General features: G+C 47.2%; 1 protein-coding gene across 3 annotated transcripts; it reads left to right on the top strand.

Moving 5' to 3' along the window:
- The first annotated feature begins 1871 nt into the window (after nt 1-1871).
- Nucleotides 1872-11440, top strand: CALCB (calcitonin related polypeptide beta). Of its 3 annotated transcripts, none has more exons than XM_060606089.2 (6): nt 1872-2222; nt 3072-3172; nt 3294-3388; nt 3651-3797; nt 5915-6099; nt 11370-11440. In XM_060606089.2, the coding sequence occupies exons 2-5, from the start codon at nt 3167-3169 to the stop codon at nt 6072-6074; spliced, it is 408 nt and encodes a 135-aa protein (XP_060462072.1). In that variant the 5' UTR covers nt 1872-2222; nt 3072-3166; the 3' UTR covers nt 6075-6099; nt 11370-11440. The 3 variants fall into 3 exon arrangements, with proteins under 3 accessions (XP_060462072.1, XP_060462071.1, XP_078289385.1); XM_060606088.3 differs by lacking the exon at nt 11370-11440 and adding an exon at nt 6562-7028 and having other exon boundaries at nt 1875-2222; XM_078433259.1 differs by lacking the exons at nt 5915-6099; nt 11370-11440 and adding an exon at nt 4665-5908 and having other exon boundaries at nt 1900-2222.
- Nucleotides 11441-13537: the final 2097 nt, after the last annotated feature.

The raw sequence follows: 13537 nt of genomic DNA, 5'->3' as shown, positions 1-13537 counted from the left end.
GGGTGGGGGTGGGGGATGGTCCAACCCCGAAATGCTATAGCGGGCTACATGCTCTGCCAGACCTCAGAGACGGGTGGCAGTGGTCCGGAAAGAGAGGTGTGGAGGGCAGAGGCATCAGTTAGGTAGTGTCTCCCAGCCGTGCCTTCCCACTCCTGCTGGAATCCGGGGACAGCGACCCAGAGGTCTGTCGTATTTGCAGGGCTTTGGAAAGAGGAAGGGCCCTGTCCCCCCTCCGCGTCCGCTATGGCCCTGGGCCACGTTGTAGGTGCCACGCTGCGTTCAGGGGTTAGGGGCGACTCTGGGTCATGAAGCCACTGTGCACTCTGCCTGCTGGCGTAGCAAGAAGGCCCCGCAAGAGCGGCTGGCTTTGAGGGTCAGGATTCTTTGGGATGTTGCGTGGAGTTTTTGTTGCCCAGGTGCTAGAGGACAACCCGTCGTCGCTCCGAAGGCAGGGTCCTGCAACAGCAAAAGACAGACCCACAGGGCAGCCCCTGAGCGCCTTTCTGATCTGCAGAAGCAGGAAGCACCAGCGGGTGGGATGCCGCGAGCCTCTGGGCGAGGCTTCTCTAGAGGCTACCCGAAGTTAGGAGGGGCCCGAGGGCGCTTTGGGGAGGCACAGCCCCCATCCCAAGAAAGGGCTAGCCTAAGGTCCGGAGGGTGGGTGATACTTCTTCACTTCTTCCCCACTGCCTCTACCTGCCAGTCCACTCTGCGCCCCTTTCCGTAAGAGCCCGGGATCTTTTCCCCTCTCCCGGGTGCTGTGAGTACCCGCAGCGCCGACTCCGAGAAACTGCCTTTCCTCAAGAAAGAAGGTAGAGGCTGAGTCCATGCGCCCGGATGTGCGTGCTTGGGGAACAGTGTGCACCCGTGTGTGTGTGTAAAACGTGCCTGTTTCCTAAAGCAGAAACTCTGGGGGCTGCTTTTGGGTCTGGGAGAAGTTGGTTTGGGTTGTTGCGCGCGCGCTCACTTGCAAACAGCTCGCGAAGGCGCGTCTGTTGCAGCAAGTGCTGGCTATTGACAGGAGTGTCCGTGTGTGAATGCGAAAGGCAGAGCTGGTGGCTGGGGACCAGGTGTATGAGCCCGGGACGTGCGCCCCGCGGGCAGTGTGAGCGCGCTCACCAGCGGTCTGTAGCTGAGAGGGGCGCGTGTGTGAAAGTCTGAAGTCTGCCCTTAAGGCTTGCAGCACCGGCTCTCCTTTGCGGGACCGCGCAGGACGCGCGCCCGCTCGACAATGAAGCGCTTCAGAGAAGTGGGGCAGGGGTATGGAGCGAGAGGGGCAGAAACCTGGGCACAGGCTGTCCCAGCCCAGCAGCTTAGCAAACAGAAGCCAGAAGCACAGGACAGCTGTGTAAACCAACTCCGGCGGCGCCGCAGTGCAGGGTCCTGGGTTAGAGGGGGGCATGCTGAACCCACAGTCGAGGTTTCTGGAGTAGGAGGGAGATGCCTAGCACTACTTGTAGCCAGTGGCAGCTTAGCCCCTTCCCCAGTCCTCCCGACCACTCCTACCGGTCCCAGAGAAGTGAGGCGAAGGAGGCTTGGCTGGCTGCCAGACTAGAAGCAAAACGACTTTGAGGGGTGCAGGGTGCGGGGGCGCAGGTGGCCTGGGGGTGGGGGAAAGTGCGGAGGTTATCTCAGGGGCACCCAAGGTGGTCCAAAGAGATCAATGTTTCAGGGCCCCTCTTCCCTCCCTCCCCCAGCCCCTCTCTGCTCCATCCAACTCCTTCACAGTGGGCTATTTCAGCTGAGTTCCCTTTTTAGAACCCAGGACTCCTCGGGGTCCAGGTGGCCAGATGGGGTCCTTACTGGCATAGCAAGAGGGGCTTCAAGACTAGAGTTCAGGCACCAAGACAGTGAGAGAAGCTCTGGTCCCTCACTGTGGCTGACTCCAAACTCTCCTCCATTGGCCCTCATTTTCTGGACGTCGTCGAAAGCTCTCCACCCCTCCCTGCCCTCCCGCTCTCCAAGCAATGACCTCATTGCAAAAGACAGCCAGAGCGGATGGTTCCCCTCCCTAGAGAACCAGTGCAGGGAGAGAGAGCAATGACGCCACTGGAGCTGGGTCGGTCCTGGCCACTTTGGATTGGCCGCGCGGACTCGTGGGGACCCCCCTCCCACTGTCGCTGGAATAAGAGCTGAGAGCTCCGCGGGGAAGACGCCCGCAGCAGGCGTTGTGTCCAACGGGGTGGACCGGCCGCTCGCGCTCTCCAGAAACTCGTCTCCAGGTGAGGAACTCCCCCCTCTGCCCACTCTAATAACTTGCCTCTGGATTAGTTCATCTAGTTTGCTCCATCTGTCTGCCTTTCCTTTGCCTCTCACGGGCATCGCGGCCCACCTACGGCAGGTGCTCCTAGCTCTCTGTCCCGCTCAGGGGAAGGGGGGCGGTTGAGAGGAGAGCATTTTCTTCTAATTAGCACAGGTGGAACTTCAAGCATTCCCAGGGCTTGCCTGGGCGCTGGAAGCTCCGCGAGCTCAGGTAGGCGGGTCTGCGGCCCCTTCGTTAGAACCCCTGGGCGTGCAGGATCCTGCTCGAGTTTGGTCTGGGAATGCCCTGCGCGTTCTGTGTCCTGAGGGATCATGTTTGATTCTCGGGACGGTGCAGCCTTGAGCTTTCTTGTGAGGCGCCGCCAGCCCACGAGCGTCCCTGGGGCACGGAGGGGACCTGCGACTGTGCAGTCAGCCGCGCAGGACAAGGGGGCTCACTTCCAGATGCTGGCGCCCAGCACCCACTGCCAAACTGCGCTCCAGCGTAGACGGGCTGGGCGGGCAGAGCCCTGACACACCGGTAACTGCACATTAAAATCTTCCTCCAAACCAAACCCAGATACTGGGTGGATCGACCAGTGCTCCTTTCCAAGGTACCCTTCCTGCTTTCCTGTCCCATGCGTTAGTGCCAAGTCCAAAAGAAAGGGGTAGGTGGTCCTAGATTTCTCAGTTCCTGAGAAGACTAGAGCAATGGGAGAACAAATTGACATTAGGGTGGGTCCCCGCTTGTTTTCTGCAAAGGGCGGAAGGAAGGTGTGGGTTTGTGTGCATGCATGCACTCGTTTGTGGCTTCTCCCCGATTTCCACAGAACTCCACCACACCCTGAGACACTTGTCTCTGCTCTACAAAGCCATTCATTGCACTGTATCTTTTGAGATTCACAGCAGCCCATCTGGCAAATGAATGGAGGTATGGGGAGGTAGGGTAACCCGAGGCCACAAGACCTGCGCGGCAGAACAGGCACTTAGGTCTGTGGGCCCCAGGCCTTGCTTGGTCTTCGCGCAGTGGTAATATCATTCTCTCTTTACAGAGAGGCAGCATGGGCTTCGGGAAGTCCTCCCCCTTTCTGGCTTTCAGCATCTTGGTCCTGTGCCAGGCAGGCAGCCTCCAGGCGGCACCATTCAGGTGAGACAGCCGGAAGCCACAGAACACTCCCCTTCTACTGCCCCTGGGCTGAGGCAGTTCTGTGCCTCTGAGGTCACAGCAGCAAGGCTCCTGGTGCATTAAGACCCTCAGGTGGACCTCAGATTGGGCCTTGTGGGCTGGGAGTCGGGGGAGGGGGCACATCCTCAGGGTAGGTCACAGGGACCAGGAAGCCTTGCTACTTGTCATGGGGTGGAGGCAGTCAGGGGCTCAGAGCCTCTCTTGGATTTGCTTCCCCCCGAAGGTCTGCTTTGGAGAGCCTCCCAGACCCCACCGCACTCAGTGAGAAGGAAGGGCGCCTCCTACTGGCTGCCCTGGTGAAGGCCTATGTGCAGGGGAAGACAAATGAACTGGAGCAGGAGCAGGAGCAGGAGGAGACAGAGGGCTCCAGGTAAGGCTCCCACCCTGCCCTGGCATATACCCCAGGAAATACAACATCTGGCCAGGGCACCAGCAGGCTGTGGTTGTTCATCAGGCCCTGGGGCCCAGTCATTCTCAAGCTCTGAGGAAGACAGAAGTCCAGGTGTAGCTGAAGAGATTGTGGTTAGACAAAAAGACACATTCCTGAAAGCTTTTAGGAAATGAAATGGGGAGGTACGGAATCACTTACTCGGGGGAATTGGTCTTGCCCTAAGGAAACTCCCAGCATTGGCTGACTTGGGACCGGTAAGTGTGAAGCCAGGGGATGGACTCAGCATATCTCAGGATGTTTTAGAAATTTAACCTGTGTGTGTTGTTCTTTCACACCCACAAGGAGCCTTCATTGCACATTTGCAAGGTGAAGCCAAAGGCCTTGCAGAGGGTGGGGTCAGGTAGAGCAGTACCTGAGGTAGGTCTGGGGGCTTGAGATGTGTAGGATCTGTGGAGACGTGCATGTTGTCATGGGGCCAGACGCCCTTCCCCAGCCCCACCTCCCTATGTCCCCTGAGCCTGGAGCTCACGCCAGCCCCTGGCCCGGCCCTGGCACTGCCTGGCATGTGCTGCACCTGCATCTACCCTAAGGACCTCTCTGCAGAGCAGGGACTGAGAAGCATGCGGAAGGCTAGGAAAGGGCACCCCTTCCCCGCTGCAACCCTGCCCCACGCTGCCCTGGCTCAGCAAGCCTCGGAGTTCTCCTGATGGAGGATGTGTGAGCTGCCCTCCTGCCTGCCCCTCCTGCCTCTGCTCCAGGTGCCCCTCCCTCGTCTAACTTTCTGCATGACTGCCCTCAGGGGCGGGCCTGGCGCATGGTATTGTCTGGCATGTCTTTTCCCTGCAGCCTGGACAGCTTCCGAGCTAAGCGGTGCAGTAATCTGAGTACCTGTGTGCTGGGCGCATACTCGAAGGACCTGAACAACTTTCATACATTCTCTGGCATCGGCTTCGGGGCTGAAACACCTGGCAAGAAAAGGGACATAGCCAGCAGCTTGGAGAAGGGCCAGTAACCCTGCTTTGGGGTGCCCCAGGATGGCAACCAGACTCCTTCCACTCCTTCCTGATTTCCCTTCTTGCTCCCATTTTTGAACTAAATGCATGCAGATTCCACTTTGATTGCTCTTCAAGCTGGTATTGGTAGCTTTGCTTATCACAGAGAATATGGGGGACCTCAGGATGGAAGGGAAGAGAGCAGGACTCATAGGCCAGGTTAGAGGCAAGAGTGAGGGAAGCTTCTTGAGATCCCAGAGGATTTCATGGTAGAATCCCCAATTTCTGCTGCATCCTTCATGTTTCATCATTGATGAATAAACCTATTTTCTAAAAGGATTTGCACTGTGGTGGTCATTACTCTGGTCGTGTCCAAGGCTTGAGAGTACCCAGAACCTATGCTTAAACGTAGCGTTAGCCTCAGGGTAGCTGGGTACAGGGCTTGGTGAGTGGTCCTTGTGAACCAGTTCCACCGTCAAGAACAGGTGTGCTGAGAAACAGGTAAACACTTCTGGGGGAGGACGCTGTTTCCCTCTTCTCACAACCTCTTTCAGGTAAGACGTCAGGGAATTTTCCTTTCCCATGGAAAGTGGTTTTGATGGTGCCTGTGGCTGCTCTATGGTTTCTCTATGCCCCTTGCATGTCTTGGGATTGGGCTGGGCCTTTGGTGACCACTTCATCCTGGTTCTAAAGAGACTGTATGTAAGTGACGGTAAGTGCTGATTTCAGTACATGCCTCATGGCTTGACACTGGGTTTTTTCTTTTTCTTTTTTTTTTAAAGTTTTTATTTAAATTCCAGTTAGTTGACATACAGCATAATATTAGCTTCACGTGTATGATATGGTGATGCAACACTTCCATACAACAGCCAGTGCTCATCACATTGGCACTGGGTTTTTTTCATGAAGGTCTTTGGGCAGGGCTCCTAGCAAAAGCTGCCAGGCCACTTCTCCTAACAGCTTTGATAATTGCATTTAGGAGAAACACTTATTCTTAAGCGGTATGTCGAAGAGCTGAAATTCTCTTTATGAAGGTCTCAGGGGCAGGCTCCTGCCCCTCGCCTCTCACTGACAGACCTCTTCTTTCCCCATCCTGCAAATCAGCGTCACTGCCCAGAAGAGATCCTGCAACACTGCCACCTGTGTGACCCATCGGCTGGCAGGCTTGCTGAGCAGATCTGGAGGTGTTGTGAAGAACAACTTTGTGCCCACCAACGTGGGCTCCGAAGCCTTTGGCCGTCGCCGCAGGGACCTTCATGCCTGAGCAGCTCAGTGACTCCAGGAAGAAGGTGACTGCCCTTTTCCGTTGGGTCGGAGGGGAGGGGATTTGGGGGTTATGAGCCACATTATGAAACCCACTGGACCTGGGAAGGGTCTTCAAATCCCTTCTTTCCAATTCCATGCTTCCTTCTCAGTGGTGAGATTCTTCCACATCTCAGCCTGAAATCAGAGCGTTGACACAGGCTGCAGACATGCAGCGTCATCTCTCTGAGAAGAGAAATGAGAAATAAAATGCTTGCCAAATGATAATTGCTTTTTTTTCCATCATCTGCCTTAAAAGCCTGTCTACATCTCATACCTATAGGTTGTAAATGCTGTTTTCCTGTACATTTGTGTTCTTTTTATAATAATTGTGGTTGTTTCCTTCTTGTCCTTCTTATTTGCCAATGTCTCCTTCTTCTCCTTCTCTACTTCCTCTTCCTTCTTACTTCTTTGTCTTCTTTTTTTATTTTATTTTTTTCCCATCTCAGGTCACCATGAAGCTGAACTCACCACTTCTGTTAATTTCTGTTGACAACACTTGGTGGGAAGGCCCCATGGAAGATATACATGTTTGCATCCCAATAGATACTGAAAAAAGCACCTTTGTCACTTACAAGGAATGAAAGTGAATGCAAAATAAGCTAATTCCATATGTATTGTGTATCCTTTTTATATTTGACTCTGTGTGTGTCAGTGTGGTGGTGGCATCTATCGTTGGCTTATCTGGTAGCAAACTGGTTCTTTGAGAGCTATCCTGTTGATCACAGCAGCTCTGCAAACCTTAGGGGGACAATAAGTCATTGCCTTTGTGGCCTCTGGGGACATGTGGTAATGGTGATGCTTTGCCTTGTTGTCTAAGAACATGACTGTAGACTTTATTTAAGGAAATCTCAATGTTGTATCATTTGTGAACTTCATCAAGATTAAAAACATATTTTGGATACATGTGTTTTGAGACCCTGGTGATTCATTTCAACTTGTTTCCCTATGTAATAATAATAACACTAACAGTTGACATGTTTTGAGTGCTTACTCAAATTGGGACAGTTGATATTCTAAGACAGTGTTTTATACGTATTAATTCATTTAATCTTTATGACAACTCCACAAAGGAGATACCATTGGTATTTCCATGTTGCCTCTGAAGAAACAGAGGCCTGGAGAAGTGAAGTCCAAGGTCACAGAGATAGACAATAGTAGACTCAGGCATTGGTTTCCAGAGCCTACAGTTGAAACCACTGCATTATATGCTTCTTGACAATGGCTTCTGATGAGTTCCAGAGACCTGTGAGCCGTTCTTTGACCTAACTGCCTCACATGGCAGACCCTCAGATTTTGAAGACAAATGGACCGTGTTAAAACATACAAACAACCTAGTCTTTATATAATAAAATGGATCCCTTTTACCCATTGCTTGGTGCTACATGTTGGAAAGTTTGTGTGCCCTCCCTCCATCCCCACCCTGCCTAGCCAAAAAATTGTATATTGAAACCTAAGCCCCAAAGTGATGGTCTTGGGAGGTGGGAACTTGGGGAGGTGATTAGGTCATAAGGGTCATCCCCTCCTGAATGGGACCAGTGCCCTTTCAAATAAGGGTGGAGAGAATTCCCTTGCTTCTTTTGCCATGTGGGGCCACAGTGAGAAGAACTGCTGTGAGTGAGGAAAGGGGCCCCCACCAGGTGTGAATCTGCTGGCGCCTTGAACTTGAATTTCCCAGCCTTTAGAACTGAGAAGTAAATATTTGTTGTTTATAAGCCACCTGGTCTGTGGCATTTTGTTACAGCCGTCCCAGCAGACTAATGAAGACACTTGGCTTCAACACATGATCCTTTTATGGTCAATGTTATTACACCTATGTGCCATCTCTTACACCGCCCAGGTGTATTGTAACATCTATAGATCCATAAATATTTCCCCGTATATGGGAGGGACGTTTAAACATAACCACAGTCCCATTTAACAACTAAAGTAAATTAACATTAATTTCTTAATTCCTTCATCTCACATCCAGTCATGGTTCAAATTCCTCCATTATCTTATATATGTGTATGTTTGGTGTCTGTATAAAGTCAGGGCTCAGATTAGGTCTCCACATTGCTGCTGGTTTATATGTTTTTTGCTTTTGCTGGTTTATATGTTTTAAGGCTCTTCTAATCTAGATGTTGCCCTCCATTATTTTTTTTTCCCTTTTGCAATGTATTTGTTGGAGGAACTAAGTTATTTGTCCACTGGGGTTCTCCACACGTTGAATTCTGATGACTACATTTCTTTTTTTTTTTTTTTTTTAAGTTTATTTATTTATTTTGAGAGAGAGAGAGAGAGAAAACAGGGAAGGAGCAGAGAGAGAAGGAGAGAGGGAATCCCAAGTAGGCTTTGTGCTGTCAGTGAAGAGTTCAGTGTGGGGCTTGATCCTACTATCTGTGAGATCATGAACTGAGCTGAAATCAAGAGTTTGACACTTAACGGACTGAGCCACTCAGGCACCCCTTGATGACCACATTTCTATGGTGAGATTTAACATGTTTCTTTATCTGCTTTATTTGTTGTGAATCAGTGAATGAGGAGAAAGAGAAGTTGGAAGCAAGGTCTGAGAAGTAATGAGGAGGGAAGATCATATCATGTAGGACCTTGTAGGGCATAGGAAAGACGTTGGTTTCCTATCAACGTTTAGTCAGTAAAACAGAAACCACATCAATAATTTTAATGGAAAGAATATAAGAAACTGACCAAGTAGGGGCACCTGGGTGGCTCAGTTGGCTAAGTAAAAAAGTGTCTGACTCTCGGTTTCAGCTCAGGTCATGATCTCATGGTTCTGTGAGTCTCAGCCCTGTGTTGGACTCTGCACTGACAGTGCAGAGCCTACTTGGGATTCTCTCTCTCTCTCCCTCTCTCTCTACCCATCCCCTCTTACACTGTCTCTGTCTCTCTCAAAACAAATAAATACATTTAAAAAATGGAAAAAAAAAAAAGAAACTAAGTAGGGTTTAGAAAAGATGAAAGAGAACAAGAGTTAGTGCAGAGATAGAAAGTGAAGGAGGCAGCTACCATCCTCAGGGCTGGGGGAACAAAGATAAGAAGAGGTCAGGCACTGACAATCTAGAACCTTGGAGAAGGATGCTCAGACCACTGAGAAGAGAGGTGAGCAGATGTGGGATCTTTGAAAGGGTGTGACAAAACTGTTGGAGGAGTATGGGAAAACGGAACCAAACTGGAAATTTGGAAACGTCTTCTCTGCCAGACCACTGGATGAAGGAAAATGCAGCTTGCAGAGTCCCAGCTCCAGCGTCTCTTTAATTTAAGCATAACGTTTTAAATTTGCACAAAGAAACTCCATTCTGTGCACAGTTCTGTGAACTTTCCAAATACATTGACTTGTGTCATCACCTCAATAGATACAAAAGTTTCATTGCTCCTCAAAAGTCTGCCATGCTTCTCCTTTGCAGTCAATTGCACCGCCGCTCACCCCCGGAGACAACTGTTATGTCTGTCTGTATAGTGTATTTTTTATATTTTAAAATTAAGATATAACTGACACATAACATTGTATTACTTTTATGTGCACGACATAATAATCTGATATTTGTAGATATTGTGAAATGGTCACCACACTAACTCGAGTTAGCATCCATCACTACACATTGTTACGATTATTTTTTCTTGTGATGAGCAAGACCTTTTAAGATCTACTCTCTTAGCTACCTTCAAATACGCAGTACCATAGTATTAACTATAGTAATCAGGCTGTACATTACATCCCCAGGACTTATTTAGCTTATAACTGGAAGTTAGTACCTTTTGATTCCCTTCACTAAATTTGCCAACCTCCCCCATCCCCCACCTCTGCCAACTGCCAATCTGCTTTGTTTCTGAATTTGGTGTTTGTTTTTGTTTTTGTTCTCAATTCCACATATAAGTGAGATCATCCACTATTTGTCTTTCTCTTTCTGACTTATTTCACTTAGTGTAATACCCTCAAGGTCTACCCATGTTGTAACAAGTGGCAGGATTTCCTTCTTTTTTTTGGTGAATAAAATTCCATTACACCTATATCTATATATTTCTCTCTCTGTATATATACATGACATGCGTGTGTGTGTGTGTGTGTGTGTGTGTGTGTGTGTGTGTATCACATTTTCTTTGCCCTTCATCTCTCCATGGACATTTATTTCATTTCCATGTCTTGTGTATTGTAAATAATGCTGCAATGAACATGGGGGTGCAGAAACCATTTTGAGATAATGATTTCATTTCCTTCAGGTAAATACTCAAAAGTGTAATTGCTAGATCATATGGTAATTCTATTTTTACTTTTCGAGGAACCTCCATACTGTTTTCCATTGTGGATATACCAATTTACATTCCCAAAAACAGTGCACAAGGGTTCCTTTTCTCTACATCATTGCCAACATTTGCTATTTCTTATCTTTTTGATAATAGCCGTTCTAAGAGTGGTGACATAATATCTCATCATGGTTGTGAATTGCATTTCTCTAGTGATTAGTAACGTTGAGCACCTTTTCATGTTCCCGTTGTCCATTTGTATGTCTTCTTTGGAAAATGTCTATTCATATCCCTTTGCCTTCTCCAGAATATCAAATAAATGAAGTCAGTATATAGCTTTGAGTCTTTTACTTAGCATAATGCATTTGAGATTTATCCATGTTGTTGCATGTATGAATAATTTGTTTCCTTTTATTGCTGGGCAGTATTACATTGTAGGCATGTACTATGGTTGCTTCATTTATCCCTTGAAGGATACTTGGATTGTTTCCAGTATTTGGAATTTATGAATTTAGCTGCTATAAATTTCTGTGTATAGATTTTTGAGTGAAAGTAAGTGTAGTGGGCTGGATGCCCCCCCAAATATGTCCATGTTCTGATCCCCAGAATATATGAATGTTACCTTTTTTGGGAAAAGGGTCTTTGGTGATATAATTTACAAGGATCTGAAAATGAGGTCAGCTTGGATTGTATAAGTGGGTGTTAAATCCAGTGATATAGTCTTATAAGAGATACACAGAGAAGATACACACAGAGCAGAAGGTGACGAGAAGACAAAAGGCAGAGAGTCACAAGCTGAGGAAGCTAAGTTAACCAGCAACCATCAGAAGCTATAAGAGGCATGGAGTGGATATTCCCCTAGGGTCTCTGGAGGGAGGAGAGCCCTGCTGTCACATAGATTTTGTACTTCTGGCCTCCAGAATGAAAGAATAAGTTTCTGCTCTTTGAAGCCACCGAGTTTGTGGTAATTTGTTATAGTATCCCTAGGAAACTAATGATTTTTTATTTCTTTTAGGTAAATACCTTGGAATGGGATTGCTGTCATTTGGCAAGTATATACATATATTTTTTTTTCCTTAAAAAGTCTTTTATTTTCAATTTATTGTATTTTTTTAATTTAAATTCAAGTTAGTTAACATACAGTGTAGTATTGGTTTCGGGAGTAGAACCCAGTGATTCATCACTTATGACACCCAGTGCTCATCCCAACAAGTGCCCTCCTTAATGCCCATTGTTTAGCCCATCCCCCACCCAACACCCCTCCAGAGACCCTCAGTTTGTTCTCTGTATTTAAGAGTCTCTTGTGTTTTGCTTTCTTCTATGTTTTTTTATCTTACTTTTCCTTTCTTTCCCCTATGTTCATATGTTGTGTTTTTTAAATTCCACATAGGAGTGAAATATATTTGTCTTTCCCTGACTGACTTACTTCACTTAGCATAATACACTCTAGTTCCATCCATGTTGCAAATGGCAAGATTCTATTCTTTTTGATCACTGAGTAATATAAAATATATATACAATGGAATATTACTTGGCGGTCTTTTATTTTTATAAATACCTTCTAATTTCTGTCCATATACATTTACATTCTTGATTATTGCTACCAAATAATCTACACATATCATGTATTCTGCTTGTTATTATGTGTGCTGTAATAAACATAATGATATTGCTTAATCAAGTAAGAAAAACAAATTACAGAAAATTTGAAAAATCAAGACACAATGAAAGATTTCAATAGGTTTAATTCAACCACTGTGATTTTTTATTGCCTTCTTTATGTGTATATTTTACATAGTTCTGTACTGTATATATTATGCTGTATTTTTAAAATAAAGACTTTATTTTTTTAGGGCAGTTTTAGGTTTACAACAAAAATGAGAGGAAGGGACAGAGATTTCCAGATACCCCCTGCCCCCACACATGCATACCTTCTCCCATTATCAACATCACTCACCAGAATAGTATGTATATATGTATTGCCAAGGATGAACCTACATTGACACATCATAATCACCCAAAGTCCATAGTTTACCTCAGAGCTCACTCTGGTGTTGCACATTTACGGGTTTTGGGGAATAATGACACCTCTCCATCATTATAACCATGAGGAGTATTTCACTGCCCTAAAGATTTTTCCATGCTCTGCCTGTTCATCATTCCCCTGGCAACCCCTGATCTTTTCATTGTTTCCATGGTTTCACCTTTTCCAGAAAGTCACAAAGTTGGAATCATACGATATGTAGCCTTTTCAGATTGGCTTCTTTCACTTAGTAATATGCATTTACCGTTCCTCCATGTTTTTTCATTTGGGTTTAGCATGGAATAACAGTCCATTTATTTATTCATTCACCCATTTTTTTTTAAATCGTTTTTATTTCTCTGCTAATCATAGCTATCTTTTCCTTGATTTTAAGAGTGTTCACTATTACCTCACACAGCATGCTGTTGCACGGGCTGGGTTTGTGGCACTTGAGTTACCCTTGGGCAAAGTGTCAAGAGAAAAGCGAGGAAGAGGAAAAAGAACCCCCGCCCCCCCCCAACAGATTTTGGCACTCAAAGATCCACTTTTACGGTGCCTTGTCAAAGATACAGGTTTTAGCTGCCTGCACTGCCACTGCATTTTGGATGTGGAGTGTGGACGCTGGGGCTGGCACTGGAACAGAGCTGGGAGCAAAAAGGAAAATAAAAAAGAAGGGAAAATCTAGATTGAAGGGGCTCTGGCCAGAAAGAGGGGGATTCTCTCAGAGTTTTGTTTTCTGTGCTCGCTGCACAATTCCACGATGGAGACAACCCTTGGGCTAAATGTAAAAGAGAAAAGAGGGGGAAGAAAAACCCCAGAGAACTTACTGGCGTTTTTGCCATTCTTTTGCCCTCCCTCCCCAATAACGTACCTGCCACTGATTACTTTTCTTTTTAATTTGTTTTCAAGTGTATTTCTTTATTTTGAGAGAGAGAGAGAGAGAGAGAGAGAGCGAGCAGGGGAGGGGCAGAGACAGAGGGAGAGAGAGAACCATAGGCAGGCTCTGCACTGTCAGCACAGAGCCCAATGTGGGGCTCGAGCTCACAAACTGTGAGATCATGACTTGAGCCAAAACCAAGAGTCAGACACTTAACTGACTCAGCCACCCAGGTGTCCCTGCTACTAATTTTAAGAGCTCTCAGGTATATTCTTTTTGTATT

Source organism: Panthera onca, chromosome D1 (assembly GCF_046562875.1).
Source record: "Panthera onca isolate mPanOnc1 chromosome D1, mPanOnc1 haplotype 2, whole genome shotgun sequence".
Taxonomy (NCBI): Eukaryota; Metazoa; Chordata; class Mammalia; order Carnivora; family Felidae; genus Panthera; species Panthera onca.
Note: the sequence above shows the minus strand (reverse complement) of the source record. Positions and strands in the feature narration are given on the sequence as shown.